Source organism: Amphiprion ocellaris, chromosome 12 (genome assembly GCF_022539595.1).
Source record: "Amphiprion ocellaris isolate individual 3 ecotype Okinawa chromosome 12, ASM2253959v1, whole genome shotgun sequence".
Classification (NCBI taxonomy): domain Eukaryota; kingdom Metazoa; phylum Chordata; class Actinopteri; family Pomacentridae; genus Amphiprion; species Amphiprion ocellaris.
In genome coordinates, this window is record NC_072777.1 from 12,671,515 (window position 1) to 12,691,388 (window position 19,874).

General features: G+C 39.7%; 1 protein-coding gene across 1 annotated transcript in view; it reads left to right on the top strand.

Annotated features, from left to right (window-relative positions):
* Positions 1-6,291: 6,291 nt before the first annotated feature.
* Positions 6,292-19,874, top strand: part of clvs2 (clavesin 2) — a 67,209-nt gene continuing 53,626 nt past the window's right edge. Inside the window, exons 1-2 of the mRNA XM_023279991.3 lie at positions 6,292-6,680; positions 10,135-10,309. Coding sequence (XP_023135759.2) covers positions 6,292-6,680; positions 10,135-10,309 — 564 coding nt within the window. The remainder of the gene's footprint in view (positions 6,681-10,134; positions 10,310-19,874) is intronic.

Below are 19,874 nucleotides of genomic sequence, written 5' to 3' on the forward strand. Positions count from 1 at the left end.
AATCCTGCATTTTATTTAAATATTTCTATGGCACATACCACCTACCTAAAGTTCACACACAGTGTATAAGCTCCACCTTTCACTTGGCATGACCTCAGATAAGAGGCTGCAGTACATATAATGTGAACTCCTTTTGCTTCAGACAGCACACACCCTTTCATGGCAGCAGTGTCCCCTGATGGCAGGGTTGTCTTCCAGCTGGATAATACTCCCTGCCGCAATGCAAACATTGTTCAAAAACAGTTTGAAGAACACGAGAAAGAGCCAACGCCGCTGATTGAGCTTCTAATTTCCCCACATCTCAGTACAATACAGCATCTGTGGGATGTACTGGATAAACAAGTTCAGTATGGAGGCCTCACGTTGCAACTTTCATGTCTTAAAGGATCCAATAGTGGGTCAGTTTCTGGGTATTAATTCAGTCTTTAATACTGAATCATCAGTGATGCTATAGATTACAGTTCATGGATGATTTTGTAAATATTTTTTGACTTAATAAAATCTTTTTCTCTTCTTGTCAGTAGCTTTCTAGAAATCGGAGTTGTGCCACATTGACCAGCAGAGGGCGTCATGGTGCTTCTGTGTTTGGTTCTATATCCTGCTTCCCTGGAAACAAAAGGCTGCAGGTTAAGTTAGATTTCTTTTCACTGTCTCGTATTTTGTGTATGCATATATTTCTAATCATGTGTACTGTTTTTACTGTTTCATTCACACTCAGGTAAACAGGACTGTATCATTGATCAGCGGTGTTTTCCTGGCAAATGCAAAAGTGAAATCCTTCCACTTCATTCATCATATTCTATGTTTAATAGAAATGTTTAAGAATAAAAAATGAAAAGCTGTGACTAGTTTTATGCAACCCCTTTTTTGTGAAAAACATTGCTCATAGCCCTCTCATGTATTCACAAATTTCACCTACCTGTCTATATAAGCAGGATAAATTATATGATTTACATCCAAAATCCTTTGACATGATGGCAATCAATCATCTTTTGAGTATTAATTATGTATTTTGTTTTAACAGCTGTATTTGTGACTGGGATCAGTGAATATCTGTGTCACATTTGTAGGTGTAACCCTTTGATGCGCAGTGTGGGTCTGGAGATACCCATTTTCCATTGGATTTGTGTCATTTTTGAGCCATGTTGCGCATCAAAAGGTTAAAAACAGGACTGTATATTTCTACCTACGGAGTCAGCAGAACCTCGGCGTCCCTGAATCAACTGGAAATCCTGGCCTGAACTTTTTTAATCCTGCTGTCATTTCCTAATCAGCCATTTGGCCCTCAGAGACCAAAAGAGGAATCAAGTGAGTGCTTCAGAAAAAGACAGCTGCACCTTTGAAAACCAGAGGTAATTTTTACTGCATGTCCACAATTCATTTAATTCACTCCTACAGCAGCCCATCAGAGCTGAGGGCAATTACTGAGACACCCCCCGGGTCCTCTGGGAGCCTGTTACTGTCTCTCCAGCCCCCCTCCATTAAGGACCCACCCCTTCACCCACCCCCACTGACAGGGGGTTTTCCTAACATTAGTCTGCACCCACTGCCCAGTGCTTCAGACAGAAGATGGATGGACGGCAATGCAATACCTGTCATGTGGTAAGCAATACAGCAGCATCCAATTTAGTCCAGCGGCACCAAAGTATAGATTGATTCTGTTGGAAAAAATACCACTAAACATTTTAAATCCACGAAAAAAGAAACAAGAAAGCAGCCCCATATTTGAGAACTCTGCTGCTGCACTGGAGCATCATAACATTGGACCTGTTTTGTTGTGAGTGGGAGGTCATTTCATCTGTGTTTAATTCAGCAGGGAATAGGCTTTCTGTATAGAAAAAAAATGTCATTTAACAGCTGAAATCCCTAAATGAAAAGGGTATTCTGAAATGCTTTTCCTCCCTTCGTGGCAGCTTTTTGTGAGCCAAACTGAACTGAGATGAAAGGAGGAGGATGAGAAAGCAAACACACAACTTTAACAATCCAAGGTCAAAGACTTCACTTTGTGTGCACATAAATGCAAAATGATGCTTTATTTGATATTTTAATACAATAACTGTACAGTGGGAAGATGTAGATCTGTTGGCCTTGACCATTTCAAATATTCCGCATGTTCTAAACCAGTAAGATGAAACAGAAGGACAAAACAGGCTGCAGGCTCAATACACACATTCATATGAGGACTCCTGGGTTCTTTATTCTCTATTGACTTATTGATGCTTGGAGGAGTGTGACCATCTGACCAGGTTGTTTTAACTGTTGCCATAACCACACAGGCACAATGCTTCTGCAGCTGTGGTCACTGAATGAAAAATGAGTTTATATGGCAATATTATTTTGGTAATTTGGCAACTATTTTGTATTTTTCAACAACTACACTACCATTCAGAAGTTTGGGGTCACTTAGAAATGTCCTTATGTTTGAAAGAATAGCAGATTTTTTCAACGAAGATAACAATAAATGAATCAGAAATACAGTCTAGACATTGTTAATGTGGTAAATGACTATTCCTGCTGGAAATTTTTAATGGAATATCTCCATAGAGGTACAGAGGAACATTTCCAGCAACCATCACTCCTGTGTTCTAATGCTACATTGTGTTAGCTAATGGTGTTGAAAGGCTAATTGATGATTAGAAAACTCTTGTACAATTATGTTAGCACATGAATAAAAGTGTGAGTTTTCATGAAAAGCATTAAATTGCCTCGGCGAACTTTTGAAATGTAGTGTATATTTGTTTTTTGTTTTTGTTTCTTTCTTTTTTGTCTGCCTCTCTACTTCTTTTTAACAATCATAAACATCCTTGTAGGTAATAATAATAACACACATTTCGGAGCACAACTAATGTCCATGGTTGTCAGCTGCTGCAAAACACAATAACATTTTTTATTTTTATTTATTTTTTTTTTTACAATTGCCTCTGTGTTTGGGATATTTCATTCTATTTTGACATAGCCTAAAAACGCAACAGTCCATTCACACTCTGTATTCCCTCCACGTCTTCTATTTGTTACAACTTTGTCATGACTCTGCTGATCTGGCCGGCAGCGTTGGAGGCAGCTGAGCCGAGCACTCAGCCGTACACAGCGACACAGTAAAGCAGCAGAGAGATAAGTGGGCAGATACAATGGAAATTAATTCAGCATGTCAAAGTGCAGCTGTCTGGCCACCACTGAGCAGGTGTCACCTCCTACCCCCTAACTCCCCTCCTTCACATTCATCCATTCATTCATAAACCCTCCATGTCTTCTTGCTTGCTATTGTAGGTGCTCGTCTGCATCTCACTTGTGAAACCACGTAGGAATTATGATCTAAATCAGCATATTTAGGGGGATGGTGGACAGAAAATGCAATTTTCTGATTGTCCATATTAACATCTAACCAAGAGTCAGCCCTCCTCTGATCTTTTGTTTCTTTATTTCTTCAGTTCCATCCACAGGTCGGCTTTGCTATCACGTAAAAGCATCACCAAGTCAAAGATCCCCCAACATGGAAGCCAAAATATATGCTGAAAATGAACTAAAATAGGCTTAATTTGCTCCTGCAGCAGACAATTTAAATGATGTTAATGAGGCACCTGATAGTTAAGAAAAACAAACCAAAAAAAATCCCCATAGATTTTTTGTTGGCGGCAGAAAAAAAAGACAGAGATCAGGAAGTAATAACTAACTCATACAGTAGCATCTTTTTTTTTCTCACACCATAATTTTACTGTTTTAGAGCAACCAGCTGTTGGTGCTTATACAGCTACTTTATGCAATGATTTTCACGCTGATAACTCACTTTCTCCTCGTCATAGTGACAGAATGGTGTGACGCCTAATTCATTTTCAGTCTTTTCTCATGTTGATGACGGGGCAGAACCCAGAAACACAACTTTTAACAACAAGCAGGTTCAGTCAATATTTTGTTGTCAGTGAAACCACCATGTCAGGAATGATTTATTGATTTTTAGATCAACACTTTAATATGTGTCTCCAGACATCTAGGTTGTTTATACCAATGCATTATTTTTTACAGAATTTCAACTTGAAAAACACTGAGGTAAAGGTGGAGATTCCCTTTACAATATAGCTGTGTAAGGGTAAAAAAAACACAAAAAAGAAACTTAAAAATAATGAAGTATGCATTATTTAAATGCGCTCCACTGCACTCCACTATTCACTAATTATGAGAACATGGGGGTAATAACTTTTGCAGTTTTTTGAGAATTTGGGAGATTTTAATAATCCATGCATGGGTTTTAATATTTAATTTGATGTAGTAGACAAAATATCTTTGAAATTTCCCCTTTTACCATCAAACATATTAAATCTAATTGAAATTTGATGAAGAGATTCAGTATTTTTTAAACAGAAGTATCTGTGAACAAGACTTTGCAACAGCATTCGAGCAAATGAATCAATGTGCTAAAGCTTAGATATTTCATATAGAGTTTTTGGTGGTGGGTTTGTGATTACTGTTACAACCTGCAGCCAGTAGTCTTTTACTCTCCTAGTAGTAATACAACAGACTGTTAGCGTTAACATTGAATATAGGCAGTTAAAGTTGTATTTTATTGGAATCTTTAGAGTTTTAACCATAATAACTAAATTACTCAGGTAGATTCACATTATAAATAACATCTCAGTGTTAAATTTGTTAGATAAATTGGTGATGGCAATCTTTTTTTTCTTTTTTTACTGAAAAGGACTGAGTTGACCTGACCTTGTGTTTCTAATAAGTAGGTACTGTTAAAAGGAGTCTGCAAATCACCACAGCAATGGAGGGGAAAGTGAAAGATGCCTTATTAAGATGCTTAATTCATGTTTCTTTACTTGCAGGTGAAAAAAGAGAACGGTGAGAAAAAGTAAAAACTCCAAACATCAAATTTTTTCCATCTTAGTAGCTCAACAAAAAGGCAATTGAAAGATAGAGCATTAACATGATTTATTAGCTAAAATCTTGCAAATAGGGTTCTTTACGGCAAAGTAGTGAAAGAAAGCTGTCATTTAGGGGACACTAATTTTAAAAAACACAGAATCCCTCCTCATTTTCAGGTGTCAGGTGGCCCTCCACCCTTAGCTGCCATCATTCCTCTCTCCATCATCAGCATCCTTTCTCCCTGTGTCTGCTTTCCCAGCTCTCCTCCACCTCTCCATCTTCCTGCCTTGCCCTCCCCTCCCCTCTGCACCCCCCTTCTTTCTTTCTTTCTTTCTTTTTGCATGTGTCTCCTTCTCATCTTTTACTCCACCCCCTCCTCCCACCACCTCCCTTCCCCCAGCCGGTGGTGTCCACACACCGACCGGAGCACAGACTCTCTTGTTGTCACTTTCCCAGCGAACAGACGGCAGCAGCAGTAGCAGGAGGAGGAGGAGGAGGAGGAGGAGGAGGTAATCCCATCCCCAGCATCCACCCCACCCCTCTCCAAAAAACCCAGAAACCAGCGGCAGGAGGGGGGAACAAAACCTCGCGGGACACCTGTGCTTCTGGATACCCTCCTTTTGGCGCTTTGGTGGGAACACACTATTCCAGAACTGAATTCACACCCAGTTTGTGGATGATGATGATGATGAGGAGGAGGAGGAGGATGAGCAGTGGTAGTGATTAAAACTGGGATGTAGACGCGGAAACAAGCGGCCAAATCTGTCTCGATTGACGGTGACGGAGCCGTCGGCGGCACCACCAGCAGCAGCAGCAGCATCAGTCGCTCGGCGGATGGAGATGCGTTGTGAAGGCGGAGGGATGATGATGATGATGATGATGATGATATAGCAGGTGCTGCAGGGTCGTGCCGCATTGCCTGGCCGCCGTGAGCGACGCCGGGGAGACCGTGATGCTGTCGTCGTCATTGTGCCACGGAAAGACAGAGAAAGAGAGGAGAGGCTTTGACATGGAGGGAAGCGGCTGTCTGTCGGCTCTGAGCTCAGGCCGCCCAGATCAGCAGGTTGGATGTGCCGCCTGAAGCCCGGAATACCTGATTTATCACATACATGGTGGAAAAAATAGTCCTAAAGTTGAATGCATGCAGGTGGAATAGAAATGTTTCCGTGCGTAAAAGTGAGCGACCCATATGTTGACAATGCACAAGAGGAGCATCACAGCAGCAGCGTCTGTGCCAGTTCAGGGTGGATTACGTGTACAGATCAGCAGGCCTTCATCTGAAGTCAGCTACTGATCAGGAGAGCAGAGAGAAAACAATCAGTCCACTTGTCTACCCTGTTGCTGCTGGAGGTTGCATTTTCCCCCCAGTTTCTTTTTTTCTTTAGGACTGCTGTGTGGTCCCCTGTGGAGGGACAGCTGTTGCAAAAGATGACTCACTTACAGGCTGGCCTCTCTCCAGAGACCCTGGAGAAGGCCAAGGTGGAGCTGAAGGAAAACCCGGAGACTTTACACCAGGACATCCAGGAGGTCCGGGACATGATCATCACCCGGCCGGATATCGGCTTCCTCAGGACAGACGACGCGTTTATCCTCAGATTCCTCCGGGCGAGGAAATTCAACCACTTCGAGGCGTTCCGGCTGCTGGCACAGTACTTTGAGTACAGACAGCAAAATCTGGACATGTTCAAGAACTTGAAAGCCACCGACCCCGGCATTAAGCAGGCCCTGAAGGACGGTTTCCCCGGGGTGCTCTCCAACCTGGACAGATATGGCAGGAAAATACTGGTTCTGTTCGCTGCCAACTGGGACCAGAGCAGGTAATGAAGGTTGGAGCTGGTGGAGACAGAGCTGGTGTAATTGGAGGAACAGAGATCAGTGTTTGAGAATCCAGAATTAGAAGTGGCTGATGGAGCTGTCCGTTCAGCACCACACTGTCACTGTATCAGAAAACTACTGGAGCTCTCAGTGTACCAACTCATCTTCAACCTGTAACAAGTTATGGGAAAATTATAACCAATTCCAATAGGGAAACAATACATTAGGCAAATAGCCTCCTGAACACATCACTTATATGTGACTGTTGAACTGATCTCAGGGCTGCAGAAGAGAATCAATGAGATGGAACAATGATGTTATGCTCATTGGCTCACAGTCATAATTCCAGTTTGTCTTTGAGGTGCTGTTTGTGGTATGATGTAGTGTTAATCTTTTTCCTAACAGAGACTGAGTTGTGGTCTATAACCCAAACCACAAAACACATCTCCAGACTAGAAGGGTGTTGACAGTTGACTTTGGTTTCATACACTTCAGGCTATATATTTTACTTGTTCACAAATCCCACATTACACATAAATGGGACATGAGTATTAGCACTGGTGGCAGCATCTGTCCACTTGGTCAGTCGATCCACCGCTTTGATTGGCATGGAAATTTTCACAGATATTCAAGATACCAAGAGGGTGGAGTGGAAATACTTTACAGATCTACTGCACTGATAGTCATGAAAGTCACACACTTTTCCTCAGGAGAACTGTCATCAGATTCATGACCCATATAGACATTTTAGCCTTGAAATAATACCGATAACAGCAATAAACTATATTTATACCAGCCCATAAAGCCAGAGTTTCAAAAGACAAGAACAAGACGATAAAACATTACAAGGGACACCAATTGTACTGGTTCAAACTTCCACTACTTTAGTTTATGACTAAATACCTGCCTTAAAGCATCTCAGTTGCACTTGAATTTTCTGTTCGGTATCGGAAGTTAATTACATCTGTGTGACTTGTAATGTCCAGTTATATCCATGCAGGTGTAGCTCAGACATTTCAACCCAACACCTTCATTGTTTGTGGTCATTTTCATGATGTAAATGTGTGAAATAAGATTCCCATCAGTCTCATCTATAATGGAAGTTTAGTAACAATAGCTAGCGTGTTACTACGCCATGTTCCATTTGTCTCAGAAGTCAGACTTGGGAATGAGTCACAACCGAGTTTACAGTCAGTATAACTAGTTGGAAAACTAAGTTCCACACTTCCATTGTTTGGAATACTAGTTGACAACAACTGCAACAGAACTGTAGCAACATGTACACAGATAAACATTGGATACTACTGTGTGTACAAAAAAACGTAGGTGCTATTAAACAGTACTATACTCCAGCTTTCAATGGTAATAATGTGCTGAGCTAAAATCTTTGATTTTGAAGTCAGGGTTGGTGATGTTCTACTGACTGTCTGAGTCAGAAATGTAACTGTAAGGGATGTCAACCAGGAACTTGGAGACTGATAAGTGCTTAAGTATGGCCTGAAAGAGCTGCTGGCGTGGCTGCAGATTCTTACTGTTTTTAACTTATGATCGACTGAAATGTAGCATTTATAACTAACACACCCTCATCACATGTTGCCTACATGTTTTGTTTTCTTTCTCTCCTGTAATATTTCATCTCACGATCCCTCAGCTCCTGGCCTTTTGGTTGGGAACCACTGATTTAAACTAGAACCTGTTGCTGATTGATGGTAAAAAGCTACTTCTGCAGGTAATTACAAGTGTCAGGCTGTAAATGAAAAACAGGTTTGGATCTAAAATGGACTGGAATTAATGCAGGTTACTCTTGCAGCAATACAGGGGAGATTAGTTACCCTGAATAATGGCTTGTTCCTAATCTTCATTATCTTTTAGTTGTGATTTAATGGGTTTTTAACTTAGAATCACATTTTGAAATTCATTGAGAATTTCTTAGAAATATACCTGCAGACAACCTTTTTCCTTCTTGTTTGAATGAACAGTGAATTCTGTATCTACAGTCACTCTATCCAGTGCTTTATTTTCTCATAAATGTCTGCATAGACTGTGCATTGCCTGCAGGGTTAGTATCCAGACAAAGGTTAAAGGTGTAAGTGGGGCCTGGACATGATTGGTTTAATAAGTAATGAGGCCTGTTTAGAGTTTAGGTGACTCAGAGTTTATAGACATGTTGACCTTCTGTTCCTCGTGTTATTGGGTTTGATTATACATTGTATGAATCTGGTATATACCAGAAAAAAAAATGAGGCCAGTATAAACCATCAGGGAGCTGTTTAGCTCTGTCATGACTGCTGGTGATGCAGCCTAACACATGCAGCAACAGACTCCACTTCATACAACAAAATCATTATGTAATAGGAAACAGTGCTGCGAGCTGTAGAAAGTCTGCAAGTTTATTCCAATCAGCTGTAAGATGATGTAAATTTAGAGATCGATCTCTCCTCTCTTATCAGTGGAATCTGTTTGGTTGTTTCATGTAATTCTTGTTATTTTTCTACCCAACAGATTTCAGAAATAGACCTATTCTATCGTGTGTTAGATGAGCTGAGGTAGACTCTTGTGCAGAAGCTTGTCTGTTTAGCTGCCAGTTAAGCTAATTTAGAAAAAAAAATAGCTTATTATCTCTGGAGGGAGGCGAGCAGTTGCTTGATAAAGAATCAGATAGCAGAGGAAGATGAAAAGGGAGACAAGATAATGAGGGCAGCAGCAAACAGAAAAAAACCCTGACTGTTGAATAGGACAGCGAAGTATCTGAGGCATCATCTGGATGAAAACCCACAGGGACACACTGAAGCAGCAAACCACCTGACCAGTAGCAGAAGGAACCACACGGTCACCACTGAAAGCAATTAAACACACCAAAATACCATCCAGCAGATACAGTTTAGCTCCTACACATCATCTTGTTAAACAATGGATTCCAAAGGCATAATTAAATCAAGATGAAACTAAACTGAATGGGAAGGATACGGATAAATTCCAGTGACTAAGTCTTGTCTGCCTGGCTGAATGATACTATTTTTAGCTCTTTTCATGAGATTTATGATATGAGGACAAATTCTGACCCTGATCTAGTGCTGCAACTAGTGATTATTTTCTTAGCTGATTAAACTTAGGGTAGCTTTTTTTTTGAGTGATTCATTGTTTATTCCAAACCAATGTTTTCAAAAATTCTCCTTAGTCCAATCAAAAGTCAAACCGAAACCCACGACAGCAAATTCTCTTTTCTGAGAAGCTGTAGGTTGAGAATGTCCGAAGAATCGTTTCTTAAAAAGTGACGTAAACAATTAAATATATGTCAAACACCTCTAAAATGTCCTTCATTCACCTAGCCATTATTCACACATTGTCTTAGCTCAAATTCATTTCTGTCAACCGACTAATCATCACAACTCATCATTGTCCAAGTTCTGTATTAACTGTGCTGGTAAATAAAAAACCCTTCCACATTTTTCTCAGGTACACGTTTGTGGACATACTGAGGGCGATCCTGCTGTCGTTGGAATCTATGATAGAAGATCCTGAGCTGCAGGTCAACGGCTTCATCCTCATCATCGACTGGAGTAACTTCACCTTCAAACAGGCGTCCAAGCTGACCCCCAGCATGCTGCGGCTGGCCATCGAAGGGCTGCAGGTAAGAAGCAACCAGTCAGAAAGCTTTGTTGGTCTGGTTAGCAGCTGCTAACTAAGATGTCAACATTGCTTTAATTGTTTTTTTATCCATTACCAGGCTTATCCCCAAGTCCTGTCCAGATTTTTAGTTGCCTGAATTTTGATGGCTCTCTGTGTAACATTCAGAAAACACTTGACACGAGTGGCTGCTCCAGTCATCATCCTGTTGCACATGCTCGCACAACAGACTGTATATGAAAGATGAACATGACCACAGTAAACCATCATTTTGTAGCCTCGAGTTTGCAATTTGGATATTGTCATCTAGTTCAGATGTAAAAAGTGAGGAGTGAATATGACTAGGAACTGGAAGACACTGTGCTCATAGCGAACTGTCAGTGCCACAGTAGCCCTGCCCTTAAAGATACTCTGCCTTTTCAAAGACTATTTTCCTCTCAGTGGGACCTTAATTTACAAAATGAGCATCGTCCTGTATTGAAGGAGACCTAAACCTAGCAGTTGAGACCATAGACTCATTAGGAAAATGTTTGTTGAGGTAACAAACCAAGTGAAAAGTAGGGTCATTTTCTCATAGGTTTCTATACTGTCAAGTTTCTTTTTGCAATCAGATGAGTTGCCCCCTGCTGGCTGGTAGAAAGAAATGCAGGTGTATGGCACTTTTGTCCCTGCTCCACTTTTCCATCTTTTATATTTAGTCCAAATCTTACACTCCATAAGTAGGAGTGAGTGGGAACGTGACATACACATGACTGATTAGCATCATGCTGATAGATGTGGTAAGTAATAATACTCTGCTATAAACTCTGTTTTATAGCTTGACTGTAAACTATATATGAGGCTATAGAGTATGTTTGATTCTCCACTACTGGCAGGGTGCTACAGTGAAGTCAGAGGTAGGTCCGGCTATGTAACACTGTAGTTTGATCAATGTCATGTTTTTTACGCTGTGTTGTTCTGTCTATTTAGTCCATTTTTTTGTCCATTTGTTCTTCCTGTAGTCTCAGTTTGTGAGTCAGTTTTTCCATTTTATAGATCTCCTCAATAATTTTCATCTATTGGTCCTTTGTTGGTGGTTCTTTTCCCCCCCAGTTTCTTGTTATGGCCTTTTTACATGCCACTAGCAGTGTTTTGACTAAATATCTGTCATTTCCCATCACACTCTCTTCAGAGAAATTACAAAGATAAAGCAGACTGTAACTCAAAGGGATCTTATAACCCTTTAATTCTTGTAGTTGGCCAGACAGTCTTCATTATATAAAACTTTTTTGTTTGTTTTTTGTGCTCACTTGGAGTTTTTGTTGAAATCTGAACGGTGCTGGGAAGCCATCAATTGTTCATTGTTGAGGGCATAAATGGAAGAAAAAGAGCGCTATTGAGGCGAGACACTGAGTATTGATCATACACGTCACATCATATGGATTTTCCCAGAAAATTTTGTCTCGAGTCCTTCTTACAGAAATCAGTTGTTTCAGGGAACTGGGACAGTCAGGGAAATGTTGTGCGTATTTTCTTAGTTTTAGTCTTAAACCTACTTTACATCAAAGTGTCTTGAATACCTTTGGACTGCAGACCAACACTGAGGTCTTCTATCATTAAGAAGCAGGACATTTTTAAGTTCCTCTACAATCCTTGAAAGCAGTGAATATATAGAAATGATTCTGCTCAGACCTTGTAAAACTACTTGCTACACAACGCTGGAGAAATTCAGCCATACATGTTTAAGCCGGAAACCCATTCTGAAGAATATTGGTCTAGAAATCCCACATTGCAAGTAGACAGGATTGGTTCTTTAGATTTATTAAATATGGAACCCTGGAGGCCTGAATCCATGTTTTTAAGACTGTCATCAGCACGCTGCAGCTTCAAGGTTTAAATGCTCAGCCATGGTGTTGACTGTTTATTTTGTTCATGATGTGTCTTCCAGCAAATAAAAAAACACCATACGGATATGTTAACAAAGTAAAAAAACAAACAAACTTGATCTTCACCAGTGGGGCTCCTTAAAAATGATAAAGTAGGCAAATATCTACCCCACTGTCTTTCTCATTTAGTAAATTTATGTAACAATAGAGCTCAAATTATTGGTCATGTGACAGCATTCTGATAATCACATTGAAATATCAAATATAATTATAAAATATTTGCTGCCTCTAACCTCTGAAATAGGAGGGTTTACTTATTTCCTTCGGTTGATGTTATTTAAAATACTCAATTGTCAAACAAAAAAGACTTAGATGGTAATTTATTAATTTTTATAGCTTTCTGATATTTTATATTTATCTATACTGAAAAACTGACAAATTGATCAGAATACCAAAGTAATTGTTAGTTTTAGCTCTATGTCACACATTTTCTCAGTCTCTTCTTACCATTGATAAATTAACAGTCTTGCCCATCAGTTAAGCTATTTCAAACCAGAGAGCTTTTGGACTGTAGATCAACACTAAGGCCTTGCATCAATAAGAAGTGGGACAGTCATTATTTTTTCATCTTTACTGACCACTGCCTCGGTCCTTGTAGAGCACTTGATTTGGTCTTTTCTTACTTTATTTCTAGACCCTGTGCAGCACTTCCCGTCTTTTTCCCTTTAAAGCTACTTTATGCTTCCTGCCAGAGCTGAGGGAAAGTCTTAAGCTCTCCTCAGCTCTAAAGTGCTGTTTTCCCTTTTGCGACAGCGGCGGAACAAACCTCCAGCTCCCTTTCCATCATCCCCTCCACAGTCAAAATGTTCCACTTAGGAACAAATCAAGCATCGTGTTAAAGCCATGAGCTTGTTTAAAGAGCAATAGAAGGAAATAATGACATTTCCATTTCGATTACGCACTGCTGGATGCTATTTTTTTCAAGGCTCGCTTGGCAGGTAGATGATGCAATAATGTGATTTTTACTGGTTGTCATTTTGGTTTCCTTTCATTGGGCCTCCTCTAATAAGAGTTGGAATGTTCTTATGCAAACAGAAAAACACGACAGTGAGAAATGTGACACTGCTCTCTGCAGCTGTATTAGTGTCTTCAGGATTGTTCATTTCACATTAGTCTCCTCAGTCATCAGGACACCGCTAACGTCGTTATTGAAATGAGCTGGTGGAGAGGAGAGTACGGCCGTCCTCTGGTAATCAGCCAAACCTGAGAGGAAATGTCTCGGTTGCCGCTGTGTGTGTGTTTGGATGCAGGAGCTTGTTATTGCTTTCTCAACATCCCTGTGAATCATCTGCCAGCTTGTGTTGGGCTCCATTAGTCAAAGCCAAATCTAAGCGGAAGTGTTTCTGGGGAGGGGAAGTGTTGAGTAAGACGCAGTGTGGTCTGAGAGATTATCTGATGAGGTGCTGATGGATGCCAAACTGTCAGAGCTGCATCCTTTGAATTGTACACTAAAATTACATCCTACATCACATGTCTACAACATCTTACCCAAGATGCTGAGTAATGAGTTCTACATTTCAAACTTCTACTTTAGCTTGAATTTCCTTCGGGATTAATAAAATATTTATCTATCTATCGATCTATTGATCTATCTATAATAAAATATTTCATACTGATTTCATCCAAAAAATTCCAATAATAAATGGGATCTTAATCAAAACTGTCTTTGATTGCAAACAAGGTTTAACACTTAGGATGGGAATCAAATCATATTACTTAGTTGGTACTGAACAAAATGCTTCCATATTTGCTCCATTGAGGACATTGTAGTGCTGTTACCTTTGTTTGAGGGAACGCTGGGGATTCTGCATCTACTGAGATGAGTCATTTCAATCTGGTGTATCTGTGTAGACTCTCAGCAATCCAGGTCATTGTATGAGTTTATCTTCCCGCAATTAAATAAACATGCTCGACTGGAAGACTGAAAATTTGGGGCTTCGCTTCATAAACTAACAGTCAGTCACCAGCTACTGATTGAAATGTTTTGGCTTGGCTTTTGGGGAGCCGTCATGCCGCTGTGCTCAAACCCCTGCAGCGGCAGCTTGAGCAAAAGTCTCCCTAGAATTTTTTTATCCACAGTTCAGAGTAGAAGAGCAAAACACAACAGAGAGCAGATGGATGAAATCAGATGTCTGGAGCAGAACGTGACCGTCATCCGTTGTTTTGAAGTATTTTGGATTCAGGGAAAGGGATGTTTAGCAAGAACAAGTCATATGCAAGCGTGCCACTTTTGTCTTTGCCGCAAAGCAACACAACTAACTTGTTCAGGAATTTGAAAAACCACCATAGAGCTGCAGCATGAAGGTCAAGAAATGTAACATCACTAGCATTAGCTCACTGAATCCCTGTCTGTGTCATTAACAGTATTGTTAAGAATGTGCTTTTGATTTGGGTGAAAAGTTTTGATATTTTGCTTCTAGGAATGGACTGTGAATAAGGACCAGTTTTATAATGAGATTACAAAGAAGTGTACTTTATCTGGAATGTTGCGCAGCAGAGCTCTGTTTAAATGAAGAGGTGCAAATAAATATAATCACAGTTAAGTATAAATTAAACAGTCAGAGTTTTCACTGTGGCTCAGGTGGTGGAGCAGGTTATCCACTAATTGCAGGTTTGCTGGTTCGACCACCAGCCTCCTCTATGTGCCGAAGCGTCCCCCAGTTCTCTGAACCTCCAGTAGCTCCCAGTGGCAGATGGTTCCCTGCATGGCAGCTCTGTTACCAGTGGTGCGTGAATGACAACACACATTATAAAGCACTTTTGAAGCTGAAAAAAAAGTTTTAAAGAAGAACTACATGAGCGTGGACTATTTACATTTATATCTTTTACACCGTGAAAACAGTCCTTTTAATATCTCTGCTTGTTTGAGACCACTGCATCGTAAACTGATGAACAGGACAATATTCATGAACAATTTGGTTTTTAATGTGTTTGAATTGCTTTGATTATTCAGATTTTTCAGTTGGGTAATACACAGCAGAAGCTCCAAACTGTTATTTTCACTTGGTTCTTTTTGGTTTTCCTCTTTGTATACAATAAATGATGAAAATAGATAGCAAAACTGCATATACAATATACAAGAGGATATCCATTTTATTTTTTCCTTCTTTCAAATTGAATGTGTCTGAATTCTTACACTGAGAATAATATTTCAGTTTGTGTTCACATTGTTGTTTTGTTTTCTGTTATTTTTGTTAAATAATGACTGTTTTCAGATGTTTTTGCATCATTGTATAGGAGACTCTGTAACAAGCTCCTTCCGCTTAAACCCCAGTGAGATTCAAATGAATGTAGTATTTTCACATTAGCAGGATACTTTGATACTTCTTCTTTCCTTCACTTTCTGTGAACATCTGTTTCGTTCTGTCAGCACAGCGTTGATGTCGACGAGGGAGAAATCTCTCTCCTTCAGACTCGGGGAGTAACTGTAGACTCAAGCCAGTGCATCACTGAGACGAGCCCATATATAACACATTTCTGACGGCTCTCCAGACACAGATTAGAGCCTGAATTATTGATGGGAGCTATTAGCTGAGCCCTGAGTCATTCCCAACTGTGCGACTGCTCACCCGAATGGATGGTCGACATTTGGGGCAGGAAACAAAGGGAATAAGAGTGATGGGGTGATTTGATCGGATTTCCTTCGATTTAACAAATAAAATGCACAAAACCTGTTACTAAAATCAGACATGGCAATAAATTCAGTCCTATTTTTCACGGGATGTAAAAGGTAAGAAAACAAATTTAAGTATGACCGTGATGTTTATTTTCCCTTTTGTGAGCAAATTCCCCTGTAGACCAACCATGCATGGATTCAACTATAGATTATTTTGTGTGTTTCCTGTGTCTGATATGATTTATTTCTCAGTGCTATGGAGCTACTCTCTTATCTAAAATATTTTTAAAAGCACATCGACAAGGCTTTGACTCAGTCCCACATACACTGCCTTTTTACTGTCAATAGCCATTAGAGCCCCAAAAGTGTGTTAATTCACTGCTGAAAATAATCCCTTACAAATGCACTGTTGTCTCTTGTTTGAGTAACATCCAACTATGTTTGGACATTATTATCATTTAATAAAACTTGAATAAAATATACACTGCCGGTTAAAAGTTTTAGAATGCCCCAAGTTTTCCAGTTTGTTATTGAAATTCAAATAGTTCACATCCAATGAATAGCTTGAAATAAAAGTAAATGGTGAACTGACAGAGGTTTAAAAAAGGTAAGGTTACTCTAAACTGAAAAATAATGTACATTTCAGAATTACAAAAAAAGGCCTTTTTTTCAGGGAACAAGAAATGGGTTAACAACTTAAAGCTGTTCTGCAGCAATGAAGGTTGATCAAGCCTTGAAAGTCCTACAGGTGTCCTAACTTTTCTTGATTACTTACAACTCCCTCTGTCTGCATAAAAATAGTGTTGGAACACACTATGGCACCTTCAGAGCATTATTTGAACAGTATTGTACCGCAGAAAGTAGTGTGTTACTATTAAAAAGATGAGGAAAAGGCAATTAACAATATAGGAGAGACAAACCATCATAGCACTTAAAAATGTAGATCTTTCCTGCAGAGAAATTGTGAAGAAAGTCAAGGTGTCAGTGAGTACAGTTTGCTTCACCATCAAAAGGCTCAGAACCTGGAGGAAACTCTGACAGCAAGAGGTCTGGAAGACCCAAAACAGAATCAGCAGACAAGTTTTTGAGAGCCAGCAGCTTGGTGATAGGCAGTTCACAGAACAACAACTTCAAGCACAGCTCAATAGTGGTCGTAGTAAGAAGTCTCAGTTTGAACTGTGAAGAGAAGACTTGGAGTTGCAGGTTTGACAGGTGGAGTTGCAGCAAGAAAGCCATTACTAAGACGTCAGTATAAGAAAAAGAGGCTTGCCTGGGCCATGAAACACCACCAATGGATTACTGAAGACTGAAAGACAGCATTATGGACTGATGAGTCAAAATTTGAAACCTTTGGTTCATCATGCAGGATTTTTGTACACACTGCATGGTTCCTAAGTGTGTGACATCAACTGTCAGACATGGAGGAGGAAGCATGATGGTCTGGGGCTGTTTTGCTGGATCCAGGGTTGGTGACTTGTACAGAGTGAGAGGAACCCTGAACCAAAACGGCTACAACAGCATTCGGCAGCACCATGCAGTACCCTCTGGTATGTTCCTAGTTGGTCAGGAGTTCATCCTACAGCAAGATATTGACCCAAAACATAAGTCCAAGCTCTGCCTGAACTACCTTAGGAAAAAAGAACAAGATGGTAAACTTTGAGAACATGGAGTGTCCAGCACAGTCTCCAGACTTAAACCCCATGGATTTGGTTTGGGATGAACTGAACAGAAGAGCGAAAGCAAAGCAACCTACAAGTGCCACACATTTATGGGAACTTCTGCAACAGAGAAGAACTTTCTGAAGAATATTTGATTTCCATTGCGAAAAGAATGCCACAAGTGTGTTCAGCTGCTGTATCTGCCAAAGGTGGCTACTTTGATGAGTCAAAAGTTTAGAATACATTTTAGTTTCTAAATTGATTTTTTTTTTAAATTTCATTTGTTTGTTTGATCTATGCTTTTATTTCATTTTTATATTTTCCAATAAAAAACTGGAAAAATTCGGGTGTTCTAAAACTTTTGACTGGTAGTATATATACATTTTTTTTGTTTGTTTGTTTAGAAGGTTCATGTCTGCAGTAAAATTAAGTGACTTTCTTCATTTAGAGCCATTTCTTTAAGCCAGAATAAAAAAGTCTAACCAGGGATGCTTAAATTAAGTTAGATTTATGGCAATATTTCTCCCCATGTAACAATTTTTTCCCCGTAATATACCACACATCAATAAATAGCAAATGCATTCAGAATGTGCTTCACAGCCTCTTTACAGTATGTATGTGAGAATAGTAGAAGCAAGCCTGAGTCATATCCAGAGAGAGACACATCTGAATCCAGTTGAACAGCCACAGTGAGTCACTTCAGTCTGAGCAGGTCTAGTTATGAATGTGCAAACCAGTAAGTGTTTAAAAGCAGCTGGGTCACACTAATGCGCAGGGCAGCCGTGCAGAGTCCCTCTGCATGAGGGTTTGATGTAGTTTGACGGCTGATTTGCACTGAACGCATCGCTCAGTTAACTTCTGTGTGCATCAGCAACTTTATATCGGCTCCCGCTGTCCTCGTTTCTCTTTGTCTCCACTGATTTTTCAGCCCTTTCTGCTGGATTATCTGATGTCATTATGAGACAAACAACAATAGCAATTACAAGCGTGCAAAATTTTCAATTATCTGGAAAAACTTAATTATAATTTTAAAACCAAGAGGAGTCTGTGTTTATAATGCTGCAGAAGCCTGTGTTTACTTCAGCTACATTTTTAATTTAAGTCAGTTTATCACAGTTGTTTTTGTCTCGTGTGTGAATTAGTTTGCCAACGATGCACTTTTTCTTATCAGCTGTTAAAGAGACTGGATAGTGAACTGACAAATCAAGACAAGTTACCTTGAAATAAAGTTAATAATCTTCTTCAAATTGTGCTTGATGATATTATTTATCCTCTAAACAGGAAAATCTGTTTTTTAAAAAATAACATAATATGACATTGTTCAGTCGCTGCTCCATCTGCCTAAGTTGTGATTTAAAGTTTGTCATGGCAACACGACAATGTTAGTTTAGAGCAAATACAAATAGTATGTAGGCCACATGCCCTGGGATCCAAATTTGTGGCACAGTGTGATGTACAGATCACAGCAGAAGCGAGTCTGGTTCCCTGCTGGTGGCCCCTTGAGGCTTCAGTGTTTGTTACATCCACAGATATGCAACTGTTTTTTGTTTGGCTTATTCTTTGGATTATTTTTGAGGCATTTTTGCCTTTAAGTATGAAATCAAAAGGCAGACAAAATGTGGGGAGAAAGAGCTGAGGACGGGGCCACTCGTAGTTTGTGAGTCATGACCCATCATTATAGCTTTTAAAGAGAATAAATGACAAACTGACTGTTCAGTACTTGGAGCTACAACAGTAATGTTGATAAAATTATTATATTTGTTCTGAAGCTCTGGATATATTGCTTTTAAGGGCTTATCAGCATGACAGCATGATTTGAATCAGACAATCTAATGGCTCTTTGCTCATGTTGTGTCTCTGTAGTGAATGTGGCAGTACAATAAAGCTTTTAGAAATAGAAAGGGTTCACCCTCTGGGGATTGAGAATGTCCCTGGCAAATTTGATTGCCTTCAACTTGAGCTTGTTCTTGGGAAAACCTGGAACATTTTGGTTTGACTGCAGACGCAAACAAAAGCACAGTGCCTTAAAACAGTAGAGGCCTGTAAATAGAAAGAAACAGCAAGTGTAAAAACAAAATTTCAGTATTCTTTCCCTTTCATTTAAGTGTCAGTCCAGAAGAACATTTTGCCCTAACAGGAAGTTTTTTGGCAACAGCACCACCAAAGTGATTAAGGATTCTTCTTAGGAGAATATTTAACCTTCGAAGACCTGGCATCCACATATGTGGACATCTTTTATTTTTTTTTTCAAAAAAAGCGTATTGTTCATTAAAAAAAAAAAAAATAAAAAATAATAATAATAATAATAACAATAATAGCAAGGAAAGCACTCAGAGAGTGCAATACTCTGGCTGCTCAGTCGTATCATTT